We start from the raw sequence: 18,588 nt of genomic DNA, 5'->3' as shown, positions 1-18,588 counted from the left end.
AAAAATTTCTCGCAGCTCTACAAATTAAAGACACCTATGGTACATTGTCAGGGGTACAAATATTTCTTCTTAATAAATTTTGTCTGATTTCTCTATTAATATACACTTGATTTCTTTTTAATTTCATACTCGATAAACAAAAAGTACATCCGGTGTGAGCTTCGTTGGCGACATTTTCGGTGCAAGAGTTCCCATGATTGACAATTTTATAACGTGGCCTTTGCGACGCCTAATTTCTTACTGATTTTACCATAAATAAACCCTCGGTATGTAATTTTAAAATCAACGTCATTGTTTTAGTTGGTATTGGTTTTCCCTTTTCGCAGTCTCTTCCATCGTAGCTAAAAGATTATGTAATGACACGCTAGTGTAAAGACACGTCTGCCCATCTAAAATCATTTTATTCCCGCCCCTTTAAATATTGGTCCAATCGCAGTGATTGTTCTTTCCTTGATGCGTCATCATTGACAGATTTGTTTTGAAACCAACTATCCGAGACCTCGAATGAACTTGACAAGCTGAGTCGTTCACACTTACTGTAAATTCACAGTAAATGTACAGGCAGGTGTACCTTTACCACTTAACTTAAACAGTTTGTCGTCTCTTTACATTAAAAACATTAGGGCCACATCGCTCACCTGAGTCACCTTGGCTGATATTTAAAGATTTTTCCTATATATTTGTATGCAAAACTTTGATTCCCCCTTGTGACCCCATCTTCCCCTGGGGGCCATGACTTTAACAAACTGTAATCTGAAATATGTCAAAAAGCTTTCATGTAAATCTCAGCTTTTCTGGCTCAGTCGTTCTTGAGAAGAAGATTTTTAAAGATTTTCCTTGTATATTTGTATCTAAAACTTTGATCCCTTATTGTGGCCCCATCCAAACCCCGGGGACCATGATTTGAACAAACTTGAACCTGCACTTTTGTGATTATCTCCCCTTTGAAAGAGACATGGCCCTTCATTTGAACAAACTTGAAAGTCCTTCATCCAAGCATGCTTTGCGGCAAGTTTGGTTGAAATTGGCCCAGTGGTTCTTGAGAAGAAGATGAAAATGTGAAAAGTTTATGATGACGCCACCGCCGACAGACAACGGACAAATTTTGATCCGAAAAGCTCACTTGAGTCTTCGGCTCAGGTGATCTAAAAATCTCCACAGAAGCAAAGACCTGGGTATCCCCCCCCCCCCCCCCCCCCCCCCCCAGTCTCATCCTGGACAAAATATCCACATAAAGCAAGACCTGGGTATAACACCCACCCACCCCCCAGTTCCCAACCCAGACTAAATCTCCGCATAAAGCAAGACAGACTTGGGTATCACGACCCCCTCAAGGACAAAATCTCCACATAAAAAAAAGACCCAGGTAACATCATTCCCCCCCCCGAAGTTTTTTGACATAAAGAGGAAGACTTCTTTCTTCCTCTGTACACTTACTGGTTGTTCTAGTACAGTTTATTTCATCACTTCCATCAGTACAATCCCTTTCTCCATCACAAACCCAGTTCTTGTAGATGCACTGTTTTTTGTTAGTACACGTGTATTTGAAGTGTGGACAGGTGCTAGATGTGCAGTTGACCTCGTCTGATCCATCCACACAGTCATTGTTGCCATTACAGACCTCAGTGGAGGGAATACACTTAGGCTGGTGTCTGGCGCAGTGGAATTCCTCCTCAGTGCAGGTTTCTGACAAGAATAAGTTATGTTGTGAATGTTTTGATATTAAATACATGTATACTAACACCAAGACTATTGTAAGATCAGTGCAGGTTTCTGACAAGAACAAGTTTTGTTGTGAATGTTTTAATATTATATACATGTATACTAATACCAAGAGTGCTCTTCAATAGGGATCAGAAAAGTATAATAAATGGTAACTAGACGAGTTGAAGTGACAATCCATCAAAGGGCTATAACTCTGGCAAAAGTTTTCCGACTGGACCCATATACATGTAAATATTTGATCTGTGCCTCCTCATAATATATCTACAAGTACAGTTGAAGTTTGGTATCTCGAACACAAATATCTCAAATACTATGAATATATTGAAGTAATTCAGAAGTCCCAACCATTTATTCTTTAAGTACGGCATATTTTACCCATGGTATCTGAATCCTCGGATATCTGAAAGTTTTTTCTCGGTCCTATCGAGTTCAAAATAACGAGGTAAAACTGTATATAGCAAATTTTAATACAAATATCCATGTATGACTGAGATGATAAGCTGAAACGGTGAATTGTTTGAAATTTTTCAATCTCCAAGTGGCTAAACTCTTTCAAAATTATTACAACAGAACCCAATACAAACTTTACCTGCAAATTTTTCTGGGTACATCTACAGAGTTAAAATATAACACCAGTCCTTCAACCTTGTGCTGGTGTACACCTAAAAGGACTAGGTGGGTCTGGGGCTGACAATGAATTGCCAGGAAATTTAAGTTCATATTAACATTCATTGGCTTATGCAGTTAGATTCCTTTGTATTTCTAACCTACACTTTGGTAGCATGTATCAAAATAAATTAACCAATGAGCACCTTTAAAAGAAACTTGACTTGAGGTGGTTAAAACTTAAAATCTATATCAAGATCAAATCATTTATACTTTTCACCTGTCCAGCATTTTTGAAAAATAAATATAAACAAATCTTGAACCTGAAAAATCCAATTTCATACATTAATATAATTCTGTCATGACTTGCATTGTTTTAGCGTTACATGTTGTCAATACAAGCGAGTTGTGACGGTTATTGAATTCATTTTACAAAAACTGGTATCTCAAAACAAATTTTAAGGTATGCTACACCAGGAAAATGTGATATGGATCAAGTGGAAATGTACAGCAATATTTTGAAATTGAAAACTTTTAAATTCACTTTATCTACCAAAAAATGCAGTTTTAGTAGAAAGCAATCTGAATAAAAAATTAAAAAACCCTGCTGGATTTGAACCTGTGATCTACAGTTCAGCAGTCGACTGAGATACTCAGCTAGGCAGAGATTTTTTTAAATGAAAAGGCAAATATTGCTGATATTTATATTATAATCCATGTTTTAAAAGGAAGTCAGCCATTGTGACGATGTAGAGTACCCCCTAAAGTCTTTACTTTTCAAAAAAAAAAAATGGGATGATAATTTTTGAGCCAAAAATGCCATGGAAGGATTATGTACATGTAAACCTTTTGCCGATGGGTCCTTTGTTTCTATGGCAAAATATTCCGAATTTCAAACACTGTGTATTCACATCCCACATTTCAATTAAAAATATCCATGCACACTGTATGATCGAGATAATGAGCAGAAACTGAGAAACTGTGAATAGATAGCTTCTAAGTCCAAGAGGCATAACTCTGCCAAAAACGATCAGATCCAGATAGTTACCTGAATTATGTACTCTCATGATATATCTACATAATCATGTATCCCAATTTTCTATTCAACATGTTCATATCTGACTGAAATAATAAGAGGGCACTGTAAATTGGTTGAATTTTTTTAAGTGTCAGGAGCCAAAAATTATTCAACAGGAACAAATACAAATTTCACCTGAAAAATATTTTCAGAATGTACAGTATCAGAATCTTCATCTCAAGTTTCAATTAAATGACTGCAAAAACTGAACTGTTTAAAAATCTTCTCATTCCAAGGGGAATAACTCTACCAATATTTAACTGACTGGAGCCAAATAGTAACTTGGCCAATGTATTGTCAAAGGCATCTACATCTATATATACCCTGAATTTCAATTCAAAAAAGTCCATGAAATGACAGATTATGAGCTGAGACTATGAATTGTTTGAAATTTACTAAGTCCATGGAGCACAACTCTGTCAAAAATTATTCAACCATAACCAATAAGAAACTTGTCCTGGGTATTCTCACGACATGTCTCAGCTGAAAATGAGCATCTGTTACAGAGACAATAAGCGAACACTGAATTCATCATAATGTAAGGAAGGAACGGGTAACACTATACATGTATGTCCCAGTCATTTCATCGTGGGGGCATAAAAATCTCACCATTGTAAGTACAGTTGTTTTCATCACTGTTGTCGTGACAGTCGTCGTCATGGTCACACACCCAGGTTGATGGTACACAACGCTGGTTATCACATGTGAACTGTGTCTTGGAGCAGGACGGGTACTCTGTAAAATGATACATCACAGTTAAACTTTGTTCTTAAGTCCTTCAATTGTTGCTTGTAATAGTTTTATTGATAAAATGTGGCTTTACCAACAAAGACTCACAGACAAATTGATCTCAGTATTTGCTATGCTGAATAGGCAATACAAAAAGTAGTAATAAAGAAACTTGTGAAGGACCACTCAATATGAATTTTAAAGTGGCTGAAAATGCAGTCGTTCTGCAGTCGTATTGACAAGTCAAACATATAAATACCAGCATCAACCTGAGCCATGTAGTGGATTCACGGTTACCTATAGTGAGCTAAAATCATACCACAATTCAATTTATCAGTGCCATCATTGCAAAACCTACCACAATTCAATTCATTACTGCCATCATCGCAAAACCTACCACAATTCCATTCATCACTGCCATCATCACAAAACCTACCACAATTCATTTCATCACTGCCATCATTGCAAAACCTACCACAATTCATTTCATCACTGCCATCATCGCAAAACCTACCACAATTCATTTCATCACTGCCATCATCGCAACACCTACCACAATTCATTTCATCACTGCCATCATCGCAAAACCTACCACAATGCATTTCATCACTGCCATCATCGCAGTCATTATCGTGGTCACAGCGCCACCGCTCAGGAATACATGTTCCAGATTTACACTGGAAATTCCCAGTGGTACACTCCAAGTAGGCTGAAAAAGTAGGTCAATCAAAATTACACACAGAAAACAGTACTCTAGAAAAACAAAATTAAAAGTTTGATGATTTTACTGAATCACAATAATATGTATCGTAGTACATGTACAATCAAACTTATTTCACTAATATAAATTTAATTTTCATCAGTTCATGTAGTACAATCAAACTTATTTCATTAAAGGACACATCTCGTGTTTTCAAAGTATACAGAATTATATGCATTTTTTCTTCCTTATGCTTATAGAAATTAATTGTAATAGTTCGTTCGCTGAAGCATTGCGATAATTAGCCACAATACCGACTTAAATCTAAGCCCCGATTTCAAAAAGCCTAGTTAATTAGATAGGTAGTCACGTGGTACAGTGATGTCATATGCGACCTTCGTCAATCAACTTGTTGTAAAAGTAGTGTTAGATATTTTTAAAAACTCGGGTTTTAAGGGCCTAATTTATTTACCATGGGTAACATTTATTTCGATGTTGACAAATTTCCCGAGTCTTATATCTTTTAGCCACCAGTGCATACAAATAGCGACCAAATGTAGCGAGGAAAGCGAGTATGAAATCTGCATAAATTTGCGAGTAAATAATGTTTACATGGGATCATTGTCTAAACACTATTATTTGGTAATGCCATTTCTGTAAACAACTGTAATTAGCGTTGTTGCTTTTCTAAAATAAACAGTGCAATTATTATTAAATTTATTTTTGAAGAAGTTAGATAGACCTAAATTATGATACAATTATGTATTATTGACAACTAGGCCTACTGTCACGGGTGCATTTCGAAAAAAATAAAATAATAATAATAATAAAAATGATCAAACTTATTGTGAAAATCACAATACTTTTAAATTATTTTATTTAAGCAATTTTATTAAGCATTATTTTTTGTTATCTACACGTTGTTACTTAGGAAGTGGGAGCGCAGTGTGCTGTTGTTGTAAACACATACACATTCCTTAAAAAAATGAAATCATTATAATTCAATTCAAAGTTGCGAAATATCACATTTTATCATTTATAATTGAAAGATCAATTATCCTTTATCTTTAAATTTCTTTTTTAAAACTACCAGTTGGTAGACACTGCTAGCGAAGTTCTGCCTATATGTTGTTACAAGGTGAAGGTCAGTTGGTGCGAGTGTGTATTGAATTTGAGAGCAGAACGGAAAGCATATGCAGTTGGCCTATTAATTTGTAACAGTGGGTAGCTTTGATAGAACCATTTTCTCGCAGTTTATTTACGTCTTTGTCCAAGTGCTTGTATAAAAAAGTACATGGACAAATTCTACTGGTTTTTTTAAGGCAAAGTCGTTGTGCCGACAAAAATATGTACGTATTGTCCCTCATACCTTCCTTCGAAAATTGAAAGTACACTCTTAAACAGCACAAAACACCCTAATGCAGTGTTATTTACAAGCCGTTAATGTGATAATTGTTTGTTTGTCAATTAAATTTAATCTGTTTATGAAATGGCTAACAACTGTTTTCAAATCTTCTCGCTCGAGGTCGCATATGATGTCACAGATAATGGTGCGTAAAATATCGAAGAAAATATGCATATCGCAAGATTTGAATTTCATCGCTTTCAAACTCGAAAACTACGCAAACTGTTTCATTTAAAACACATGTAAAGTAGTTTTAGGCATGAAATGAATTTATTTTGCTGAAAAATTAAAAAGTTTAAAAACATGCGATGTGTCCTTTAATACAATTTCATTTTCATCAGTTCATGTAGTACAACTTATGCTACTGTAATTTAATTTTCAAAGTAGTTCTACATACGGCAGTCAAATTCATCGGAGCCATCGTGACAGTCATCATCCCGGTCACACAGCCAGGTAGATGGAATGCAGCGTCCATTTCCGCAGGTAAAGTGGGAGTGGGAACAGTTGGACACTACAAAGGTTTTCCAATAGACAATCAAAAAAGTGCAAAAAAAGCAACAGGCTGACGGAACTCCTAGTAAGTCACCATCCCATGTCATCAGAGTTTAATCACTGAGCCGATACAAAACAACTTAATTCCTTTCTCCCTAAGTATCCTACATCAATGTGTCATTGCCATTCTATTAAATCAACAGTTTGATGGAGAACAACAGCATTCTTTCTGACCTGTGGTTTGGTTCGCTGGCACACATACTCCGTTTATCTTCATGTCCTTTGCTCCACAGTTGCAATGTTCCGTGGTCCCTGATGCTGTCGGAATCTTGAAGGACGTTCCGTTACAACCACAGGTACGGTTCTGTTTGGAGACCTTGATTCCCGTCATGTTGTACTGAGGGCGGGGAAAACACAACTGTGTGCAGCCTCCGTTTCCATTACTACACAGGGACGTGGCTGAAACATGCAACGAAGGGATTCACATGAATACTGGATGTACTTGATAAATAGGGGCCATGAAATTCCCCAAGGCTTGGCATGCATAAAAAATTTTGAATTCAAGTACATATAGTGGAAATACGTGTATCTTAAAATTCCTCTCTGTCTCTGCCTTATTTTCAATGCAGACATGTGGTATCAGGACTGTCATTGAATAGAGTTTGTAAATATCAAATGAACTGAAGACGTAAATTCTGCACAACTTACGACTTTGTGATGTAATGAAGTAATTTTTATACAATAGATAACCCGAGATATGACTTCTGTGCAACCTACCACTCTATGCAGCAGATTGCAGTGTGTGCTAAATTCCCTAGCCCAATGCCAAACCTCTAGCAATAAGTTGCATCAGGCTGCACTGCACTTACAATGTGAATAAGAACTAAAAGGACTGGTCTAGCAAAGACTTCAATGCAATTTAAATTTGTTTCTCACATAAACCAGACTGATGACATTTGATACATTCAAAAAGAAAACACAAAACTAATTCGAAATACAAGATTTTTATCACCAATCTACCAATATTTCATGCTGTTTTGTCATGAATCAAATTTGAGTCTAATTGGCTTAGTGCAGAATTTTATTGGCACACACTGAGGGTGTAGAAAGTGGACTGTAGAGGGCCTTACCGCTCTGTGATGTGGTGGAGAAGACCTTGAGATCGGACACCTGACCGGTGGTGTTCCTGATGACATGTAGACCCAGTCCATTCAGTTTGTTTACGGTCAGCACTTCTTTCTTTGACCAGTCAGCCCAATACAAATTGTTCTGCAATCCCAAAATAACCAAAGATGCAACTTCACAATGTACACATAGCATTTCTATTCAAATGATATTTTTCACTCAGTTTTTTATCAAAATACACAATGAATTTTCAATATTATCACAATCTCATGCTAAATCTCTCAAAAGAGTGAAGAAAATTAAATACTGAAAACTGCATGTATACTAGAAACACTTAAAGGATACAAATCCATTTTGAACGGGTGTATAGAAAAACGCTCTGAACACTCCAATACTGTGTAAATGTGGAGTATTGTACAAACCTTGTACACTTCAATACTGTACAAGTGTGGAGTATTGTACAAATCTTGTACACTCCAATACTGTACAGGTGTGGAATATTGTACAAACCTTGTACACTTCAATACTGTACAAGTGTGGAGTATTGTACAAACCTTGTACACTCCAATACTGTACAGGTGTGGAATATTGTACAAACCTTGTACACTCCAATACTGTGTAAATGTGAAGTATTGTACAAACCTTGTATGCTCCAATACTGTACGGGTGTGGAGTATTGTATAAACCTTGTACACTCCAATACTGTGTCAATGTGGAGTATTGTACAAACCTTGTACACTCCAATAATGTACGGGTGTGGAGTATTGTATAAACCTTGTATACTCCAATACTGTGTAAATGTGGAGTATTGTACAAACCTTGTACACTCCCAATAATGTACAGGTGTGGAGTATTGTACAAACCTTGTACACTCCAATACTGTGTAAATGTGGAGTATTGTACAAACCTTGTACACTCCAATACTGTGTAAATGTGGAGTATTGTACAAACCTTGTACACTCCAATACTGTACAGGTGTGGAGTATTGTACAAACCTTGTACACTCCAATACTGTGTAAGTGTGGAGTATTGTACAAACCTTGTACTCTCCAATACTGTGTAAATGTGGAGTATTGTACAAACCTTGTACACTCCCAATAGTGTACAGGTGTGGAGTATTGTACAAACCTTGTACACTCCAATACTGTGTAAATGTGGAGTATTGTACAAACCTTGTACACTCCAATACTGTGTAAATGTGGAGTATTGTACAAACCTTGTACACTCCAATACTGTACGGGTGTGGAGTATTGTAAAAACCTTGTACACTCCAATACTGTACGGGTGTGGAGTATTGTACAAACCTTGAATACTCCAATACTCTACGGGTGTGGAGTATTGTACAAACCTTGAATACTCCAATACTGTATGGGTGTGGAATATATCCATGTCCATTCTTCACTGTGTGTATGCTCCTCCCATTAGAATCAGCGGAGTATAAACCATGTCTGTAGGCATCGGTCCAGAAGATCCGGTCAGTCCGGTAGTCAATGGTAATGCCATTAGGCCAGTGGACATTTGGTCTGCTAACAATGACTTTGTAATGCGTGCCATCCATCCACGCTTGAACAATTCTAGGTTTTGTTGCTGACCAGTCAGTCCAATACATGTACCTGAGATGTGAAGAATACTATTAAACTAAAACAGAAACTATAAAACTATTGAGGTACTGAGATATGAAGAATACTATTTAACTAAAACAGAGCCTATAAAACTATAGAGGCACATTTACATAACAAATTTTATTTACAGTAAATAAAATTGTGGAACATTTACTGTTATGAGAGCATTTTCAAAATTAGTCCCATGACATACAAAATTTTTATAAGACACACATAAGATATACAAAATGCAAAACATGAATGACATTACTGCACATCAATATTGTTCAATGACCTTAGTAGCATATACATGTAAATCTGATAAAACCTCCGTGACACAACGGAATGGACCATTAATTTTTAACAACAGCTTCTGTCTATGAACACATAACATGTTAAGGATCAGATTTAATCAAGTTTTGGGACAAAGTGATAATTAATGGAAAGATATCATTTCTCCTTATCTTAATAAACACCTACCAAACGTCATGAAAAAAAGTGCCATATTTACCCAAATCTAGGATCCAAAACAAGGGCCCGGGGCCTTTCCATGTACGAGGAGTTAAAGAGCTGCTTCCTGTACCGCCCGTCCTCGCGGGACACTTCTATTTTCCGTAATGCTGAATCAATCCAGTACAGGTTCTTACTCGTCCAATCAAAAGCCATCGCTTCCACGTTCCCGAGGTTGGTACTTATGACTACCATGGCAGTTGTATGATCTGTTCCGTTTTCTCCATAACACACTTTCTGTGAAGTAATTATACCCAGTGATTAGTGGCTAACAATGAGATATTTTACTAAATATGGTTGGTATTTTCTATATTTTGGCCTAATTTCCATACCATTATCAATTGATAATTTACAAGATGTGGTTCTAGAGTTTAGATAAAACCATTGTAACAATTATATCTACAACACGTATACATAATTATTTTGAAGAGCAATAAAAATTCTCAAAAATGTTCAACCTGTATTTCTGTGGACAAACTAACAAACAGGCAGTTGTTATGAAGATCAAACTCGGTCGTTCTGATGGATTTAAAATCCCTGGCGGTATAAATGATCTCGTCTCTGTTACTTCCTAGTAACACTCGATGTACATGACTACTGGATGAGTAAATAAGGAACTCCGGCACCTCTGTTAACAAATCAACAGTATGTATAACAAGCAGTGGTTTTTTCCTTATATAACTAGTACCTATATACAGTACTATTCCCAATGCCAAAAACCGTTGATTTTCCCCAATTTTGAGACTAAAAATTCCCAATTCACTTGCCGAAAAATAGACTGCTAACATCATAATTTACTTTGTCTAAAACAATTTTAACATACGAGTTAACTAAAATGTTCACTTCCGGTATTAAATCGAAAGTACAGATCATGGCAGTGCACGTGTTGTAGAGCTACAACAATTCTAAAACAAGCCTACGACGATTCCTTAAGTCTCACAACAGCAAATATTACCTTAAAAAAGTTTGTAAAGAGATGACTACTTTTTGTTTTGTTCTTATTTTTTCTTTTCTTTTAGTTAAAATCATTTGCCAATACATTGGTAGAAAATTCCCAATTTGTCCGATTTTTATGCTATTTTTCCCAATTGAATGGGTACCAGTACCAGTACCAATGGGTAGAAAAAAAAACCACTGTATTAAGTCCTTTATTTCTTGCACACATAAATTGAGAGAATGTCAAGTATAAAACTGCTTAATTTTGTTGTCATAAACTAAGTTGAGTTTTCCTTTTTTCTTCTTTTGAAAAAAAAACCATATAAATTATACAAAACAACAATATGAAAAGGCTGCTGCTATTCCATCAAATCTACAAACACACAGATCCTCTTATCAGAGAATCTTTACACATTATTCAGGTTTACAAAGCCACACATTAAAAGTCTGGACTTACCTGCCACTGGACAAGAGTACATGAGGGGGTCGTACCGGTAGTCCTCTCCATACTTGCAGGTGTCGCCCGAAATTTTCTGATAGCCCCGGGAATATGGATAAAATGTCCCTGGGGGGCAGTAGCTTGGGGGTTTGTGAATGTTAGTATTTGGGTCGCTATTTTCTATGCATTTCTGGTTGAAACTGAACAAGCTCTCTTCCAGATGAAAACCAAAGGCACTGAAAAACAAGACATATTTGTGAAACACTCATGCCCCTTTATGGCCAAACTTCCAAGATCAAGAGGTCAATGGTACAAAAAGAAAGGCAATGTTATAACACAACACACATGGTATACACATGTGAAATATGAAAGACCTATGAAATATGTAAGCCCTACCACTAATCATTCTTAAGTTATAGCTAAGTTTTTCAAAAGTACTGTAGGTCAAACTCCAAGGTCAATGTCATGAGGTAAAAAAAAATTTGCTACCTAAAGAAAGGTCTTGTGAAACAGTCAGGGCCACAATGCAATCATGTTATTTGAAAAATAATGCACATACATGTATGAAATATACTGCACATACATCGTTTACGTAATTTTACACACACATATACATGTATCCGCTATATACCCATCAATAATACATGTTTTGATGTTTGATTTCATAGTGTGATCCAACTTTCCGGATCACCACTGTGGTGATCTGGATCCAGATCATGTCTCTCTGAAACTGATAATGTCACAATGCATCAACACACGGATTTTGTGGGAAATGATCGACCGTGTCACAAACAGAACTGCGTACACAAAAAATAATTTCACTGTAAGTTGGTCTTTTTGCTACTTAAAAATGCATTCATTATCGTATAAATATGTATTTAAAAATGCATTCATTATCGTATAAATATGTATTTAAAAATGCATTCATTATCGTATAAAATAATATGTATCTAAAAATACATTCATTATCCTATAAATATGTATCTAAAAATACATTCATTATCATATAAACATGTATCTAAAAGTACATAAGGAGGTATATAATAAATCTATAATTACTACAGGAACTCGATCCACAGATCTTCACATCTGGTTGGATCTGATGATCCACACCTGTCAACTCAACAGAATCCAACTCTTTGGATCAAGTTACTGTATATAAATTTTAATATGTTGTGCAGTGTGACCGTTAGCATCTTGCAAAACGACTTATAGACATTTTATCCGCCTCTTTTTTAACATGGGAAATATAACGCGGTGGATGTAAACAGTTACATTGTGACGTCATATTAGCTGCAATGTTTTTTCTTCTTCTCTAAAACCAAGCAAAAACGAAACGTTTGAAGCTATGAGAAAGCTTGTCTGGAATTTAAAAATGTTTATGGTATTTTCTATACAATCTAATTATTTTAATTACGGGGTTGTCATTGAAGTATTCCGCAGTGACGGTGACATTTTTCCAGAAGCATTATGGGTAGTCCCCATCATTTTTCAGCTGATGAAGAGCAAATCATGTGACTCAATTGTGTTATCATTGGAGCGAGCTCGTCGAAGCGACGCGAGCTTCGCTTGCTATTAACCATTTATACACTGCACATGTTCATACTAACCACTCATAATCTTCTCTTGTACAGGAACAGTTTTTCTCTATGATTTTCCTGTCATACTGCCGACCATTGAAACAAGCAGCATGAGAGATTCGCCTTTCAATAATGAGCTTCTTGCCAAGAATACAGCCTGCAAATGGGGGGTTATCGGGGAAGGACCACATCTTGTAGTCGTCTTTCTTACATGGATACCCTGAAAAACATGAGTCACATATTCTGTCATTTTTTATTCGTATACCCGACAAGTCTGCAAAAGTAACAGGTCTATTCAAAACATAAATTGCAGAATGGGTATTGTGTGTTAATTTTTCAGAGAATTACATTTCAGAAAATAAATCAGACTTACTGAAAACGTTCTCCATGTTGACTTGAATGATAAGCCACTTATGAATGCCAACGTGGGAGCCAAATATGGAGAAGATAGAGGTTGCCTCCCCTGGCTCCGTCAGGACCCCGTACACTCGTATCGTCTCGTTGTGGAAGGTATATGTGTTCCAGGTTTCTCCTTCATCCCAAGAATACCTACAAAACACCGTCATTAAAAATCTAAAAATATCCCAAGAATACCTACAAAACACCGTCATTAAAAATCTAACAATATCCCAAGAATACCTACAAAACACCGTCATTAAAAATCTAACAATATCCCAAGAATACCTACAAAACACCGTCATTAAAAATCTAACAATATCCCAAGAATACCTACAAAACACCGTCATTAAAAATCTAAAAATATCCCAAGAATACCTACAAAACACCGTCATTAAAAATCTAACAATATCCCAAGAATACCTACAAAACACCGTCATTAAAAATCTAAAAATATCCCAAGAATACCTACAAAACACCGTCATTAAAAATCTAACAATATCCCAAGAATACCTACAAAACACCGTCATTAAAAATCTAACAATATCCCAAGAATACCTACAAAACACCGTCATTAAAAATCTAAAAATATCCCAAGAATACCTACAAAACACCGTCATTAAAAATCTAACAATATCCCAAGAATACCTACAAAACACCGTCATTAAAAATCTAACAATATCCCAAGAATACCTACAAAACACCGTCATTAAAAATCTAAAAATATCCCAAGAATACCTACAAAACACCGTCATTAAAAATCTAACAATATCCCAAGAATACCTACAAAACACCGTCATTAAAAATCTAACAATATCCCAAGAATACCTACAAAACACCGTCATTAAAAATCTAAAAATATCCCAAGAATACCTACAAAACACCGTCATTAAAAATCTAACAATATCCCAAGAATACCTACAAAACACCGTCATTAAAAATCTAACAATATCCCAAGAATACCTACAAAACACCGTCATTAAAAATCTAACAATATCCCAAGAATACCTACAAAACACCGTCATTAAAAATCTAAAAATATCCCAAGAATACCTACAAAACACCGTCATTAAAAATCTAAAAATATCCCTAGAATACCTACAAAACACCGTCATTAAAAATCTAAAAATATTCCAAGAATACCTACAAAACACCGTCATTAAAAATCTAAAAATATCCCAAGAATACCTACAAAACACCGTCATTAAAAATCTAAAAATATCCCAAGAATACCTACAAAACACCGTCATTAAAAATCTAAAATTATCCCAAGAATACCTACAAAACACCGTCATTAAAAATCTAAAAATATCCCAAGAATACCTACAAAACACCGTCATTAAAAATCTAAAAATATCCCAAGAATACCTACAAAACACCGTCATTAAAAATCTAAAAATATCCCAAGAATACCTACAAAACACTGTCATTAAAAATCTAAAAATATCCCAAGAATACATGTACATTGTACCTACAAACCACCATCATTAAAAATCTAACAAAATATCCCAAGACTATTTACAAAAACACGGTCATTAAAAATCTAAACAAAATATCCCAAGAATATCTACAAAAACACGATCATTAAAAATCTAAACAAAATATCCCAAGAATACCTACAAAAATACCATCATTAAAAATCTACACAAAATGTACCAAGAATATCTACAAAACACCATCATTAAAAATCGAACAAAATATCTCAAGAATACCTACAAAACACCATCATTAAAAATCCAACAAAATATCCCAAGAATACCTACAAATATCGTTATAAAAAATCTAAACAAAATATCCCAAGAATATCTACACATATCGTTATAAAAAATCTAAACAAAATATCCCAAGAATATCTACAAAAACACCATCATTAAAAATCTAACAAAATATCCCAAGAATACCTACAAAACACCATCATTAAAAATCTAAAAATATCCCAAGAATACCTACAAAATATGGTCATTAAAAATCTAACAAAATATCCCAAGAATACTTACAAAATATGGTCATTAAAAATCTAACAAAATATCCCAAGAATATCTACAAAACACCATCATTAAAAATCTAACAAAATATCCCCAAAATACCTACAAAACACCATGATCATTAAAAATCTAAAAATATCCAAAGAATACCTACAAAACACTGTCATTAAAAATCTGGCCAAATTGAAATAAAATTACAATTAAAATAATGTAGAATATCTACAAATATCGTTATTAAAAATCTAAACAAAATATCCCAAGAATACTTACAAATATCGTTATAAAAAATCTAAACAAAATCTCCCAAGAATACCTACAAAACACCATCATTAACAAGAGGCCCATGGGCCACATCGCTCACCTGAGTTACCTTGGCCCATATCTGAAGACTTTCCATATATATTTGCATGTAAAACCTTAGTCCGTATTGTAGCCCCAACCTACCACTGGAGGCCATGATTTTTACAAACTTGAATCTGCATTATGTCAGGAAGCTTTCATGTAAATCTCAGCTCTTCTGGCTCATTGGTTCTTGGAAAAATGATTTTTGAAGATTTTCTCTATTTATTTTCATGTAAAACTTGATCCCCTATTGTGGCCCTAACCTAACCCCCGGGGGTGATGATTTGAACAAACTTGAATCTGCACTATGTCTGGAAGCTTTCATATAAATTTCAGCTCTTCTGGCTCATTGGTTCTTGAGAAGAAGATATTTAAAGATTTTCCCTATATATTTCTATATAAAACTTTGATCCCCTATTGTGGCCCTAATCTACCCCCGGGGGCCTTGATTTAAACAAACTTGAATCTGCACTATATCAGGAAGCTTTCATGAAAACTTCAGCTCCTCTGGCCCAGTGGTTCTTGAGAAGATTTTTAAATGACCCCACCCTATTTTTGTATTATTGTGATTATCTCCCCTTTGAAGGGGGCAGGGGCCTTTATTTGAACAAACTAGAAAGCCCTTTACCCAAGGATGCTTTTGGCCAAATTTGGTTATAATTGGCCCAGTGGTTCTGTGAAAAGTTTACGACGCTGACGACGACAGACATATTTTGATCAGAAAAGCTCACTTAAGCCTTCGGCTCAGGAGAGCTAAAATCTAACAAAATATCCCAAGAATACCTACAAAAACACCATCATCAAAATTCTAAACAAATTCCAGATACAATATCACATTAGGAGTACATGTGTACATACAAAATAACATCCCATTGATATCTATAAATCTATACAAAACAAGAGGCCCATGGGCCACATCGCTCACCTGAGTCACCTTGGCCCATATCTGAAGACTTTCCATATATATTTGCATGTAAAACCTTGGTCCCTATTATGGCCCAAACTACCCTTTGCAAACTTGAATCTACACTATGTCAGAAAGCTTTCATATAAATGTCAACTTCTTTGGCCCAATGGTTCTTTTAAAGCTTTTTTCTATATTTGTATGTAAAACTTTGACCCCCCCCCCCCCCCCCACCACTTGTGGCCCCATCCTACCCCCCGGGGACCATGATTTGAACAAACTTGAATCTGCACTATGTCAGAAAGTTTTCATGTAAAAATCAGCTTTTCTGGCTCAGTGGTTCTTGAGAAGAAGATTTTTCCTGTATATTTGTATGTAAAACTTTGATCCCCTATTGTGGCCCCATCCAACCCCCGGAGCCCATGATTTGAACAAACTTGAATCTGCATTATGTCAGGAAGCTTTCATGTAAATCTCAGCTTTTCTGGCTTAGTGGTTCTTGAGAAGAATATTTTTAAAGTTTTTCCCTATATATTTGTGTGTAAAACTTTGATCCCCCCCCCCTTGGGGCCCCATCTTATCCCCGGGGGCCATGATTTGAACAAACTTGAATCTGCACTATGTCAGGAAGCTTTCATGTAAATCTCAGCTTTTCTGGCTTAGTGGTTCTTGAGAAGAAGATTTTCAAAGTTTTTCCCTATATATTTGTGTGTAAAACTTTGATCCCCCCCCTTGGGGCCCCATCTTATCCCCGGGAGCCATGATTTGAACAAACTTGAATCTGCACTATGTCAGAAAGTTTTCATGTAAAAATCAGCTTTTCTGGCTTAGTGGTTCTTGAGAAGAAGATTTTTAAAGTTTTTTCCTATATATTTGTGTGTAAAACTTTGATCCCCCCTTGGGGGCCCATCCTATCCCCGGGGGCCATGATTTGAACAAACTTGAATCTGCACTATGTCAGGAAGTTTTCATGTAAAAATCAGCTTTTCTGACTCAGTGGTTCTTGAGAAGAAGATTTTTAAAGATTTTTCCTATATATTTGTATGTAAAACTTTGATCCCCTATTGTGGCCCCATCCAACCCCAGGGGCCCATGATTTGAACAAACTTGAATCTGCATTATGTCAGGAAGCTTTCATGTAAATCTCAGCTTTTCTGGCTTAGTGGTTCTTGAGAAGAAGATTTTTAAAGTTTTTCCCTATATATTTGTGTGTAAAACTTTGATCCCCCCCTTGGGGCCCCATCTTATCCCCGGGGGCCATGATTTGAACAAACTTGAATCTGCAATATGTCAGGAAGCTTTCAGGTAAATTTCAGCTCTTCTGGCCCAGTGGTTCTTGAGAAGAAGATTTTTAAATGACCCCACCCTATTTTTGCGATTATCTCCCCTTTGAAAGGGACATGGCCCTTCATTTGAACAAACTTGAAAGCCCTTCACCCAAGGATGCTTTTGGCCAAGTTAGGTTGAAATTGGCCCAGTGGTTCTGGAGAAGAAGTCGAAAATGTGAAAAGTTTACAGACAGACGGACAGACAGACAGACGGACGCCGGACAAAATGTGATCAGAATAGCTCACTTGAACCTTCGGTTCAGGTGAGCTAAAAACCAAAGTACATTGTACTTACAGCAAGTCTTTGGTGTTCTGAAATTGTGGAACAGCTACAATCAGTCCTCCATGGTCTCCCATAGCATAAAAGTAGTTCCCTCTCAGTGCCTGTAACAATCAATAGCATAAAAGTAGTTCCCTCTCAGTGTCTGTAACAATAAATAACATAAAAGTAGTTCCCTCTCGGTGCCTGTAACAATAGATAACATAAAAGTAGTTCCCTCTCTGTGTCTGTAACAATAAATAACATAAAAGTAGTTCCCTCTCAGTGTCTGTAACAATAATTAACATAAAAGTAGTTCCTCTCAGTGCATGTAACAAAAATTAACATAAAAGTAGTTCCCTCTCAGTGCCTGTAACAATGAATCTACATTTACAGAGGATCTTGAACGAGTGCTTATGACAATGTCATATGAAATGAGTTGCGAGTT

At 35.9% G+C, this 18,588-nt stretch overlaps 1 protein-coding gene across 1 annotated transcript in view; it reads right to left on the bottom strand.

Annotated features, from left to right (window-relative positions):
• The window catches only part of LOC125680305 (sortilin-related receptor-like), an 84,899-nt gene that overhangs the window by 46,401 nt on the left and 19,910 nt on the right, over positions 1-18,588 (bottom strand). The window contains exons 10-22 of the mRNA XM_048919775.2: positions 18,177-18,265; positions 13,300-13,475; positions 12,957-13,146; positions 11,365-11,582; positions 10,430-10,599; positions 9,973-10,208; positions 9,209-9,473; positions 7,866-8,004; positions 6,970-7,194; positions 6,641-6,754; positions 4,731-4,847; positions 4,019-4,144; positions 1,438-1,686 (exon numbers count right to left, since the gene is read on the bottom strand). Of these exons, the coding sequence (XP_048775732.2) occupies positions 1,438-1,686; positions 4,019-4,144; positions 4,731-4,847; positions 6,641-6,754; positions 6,970-7,194; positions 7,866-8,004; positions 9,209-9,473; positions 9,973-10,208; positions 10,430-10,599; positions 11,365-11,582; positions 12,957-13,146; positions 13,300-13,475; positions 18,177-18,265 (2,314 nt within the window). The remainder of the gene's footprint in view (positions 1-1,437; positions 1,687-4,018; positions 4,145-4,730; positions 4,848-6,640; positions 6,755-6,969; positions 7,195-7,865; positions 8,005-9,208; positions 9,474-9,972; positions 10,209-10,429; positions 10,600-11,364; positions 11,583-12,956; positions 13,147-13,299; positions 13,476-18,176; positions 18,266-18,588) is intronic.

The sequence above is a fragment of the Ostrea edulis genome, chromosome 2 (assembly GCF_947568905.1).
Source record: "Ostrea edulis chromosome 2, xbOstEdul1.1, whole genome shotgun sequence".
NCBI classification, from domain to species: domain Eukaryota; kingdom Metazoa; phylum Mollusca; class Bivalvia; order Ostreida; family Ostreidae; genus Ostrea; species Ostrea edulis.
This window is presented reverse-complemented; position numbering and strand designations above follow the sequence as displayed.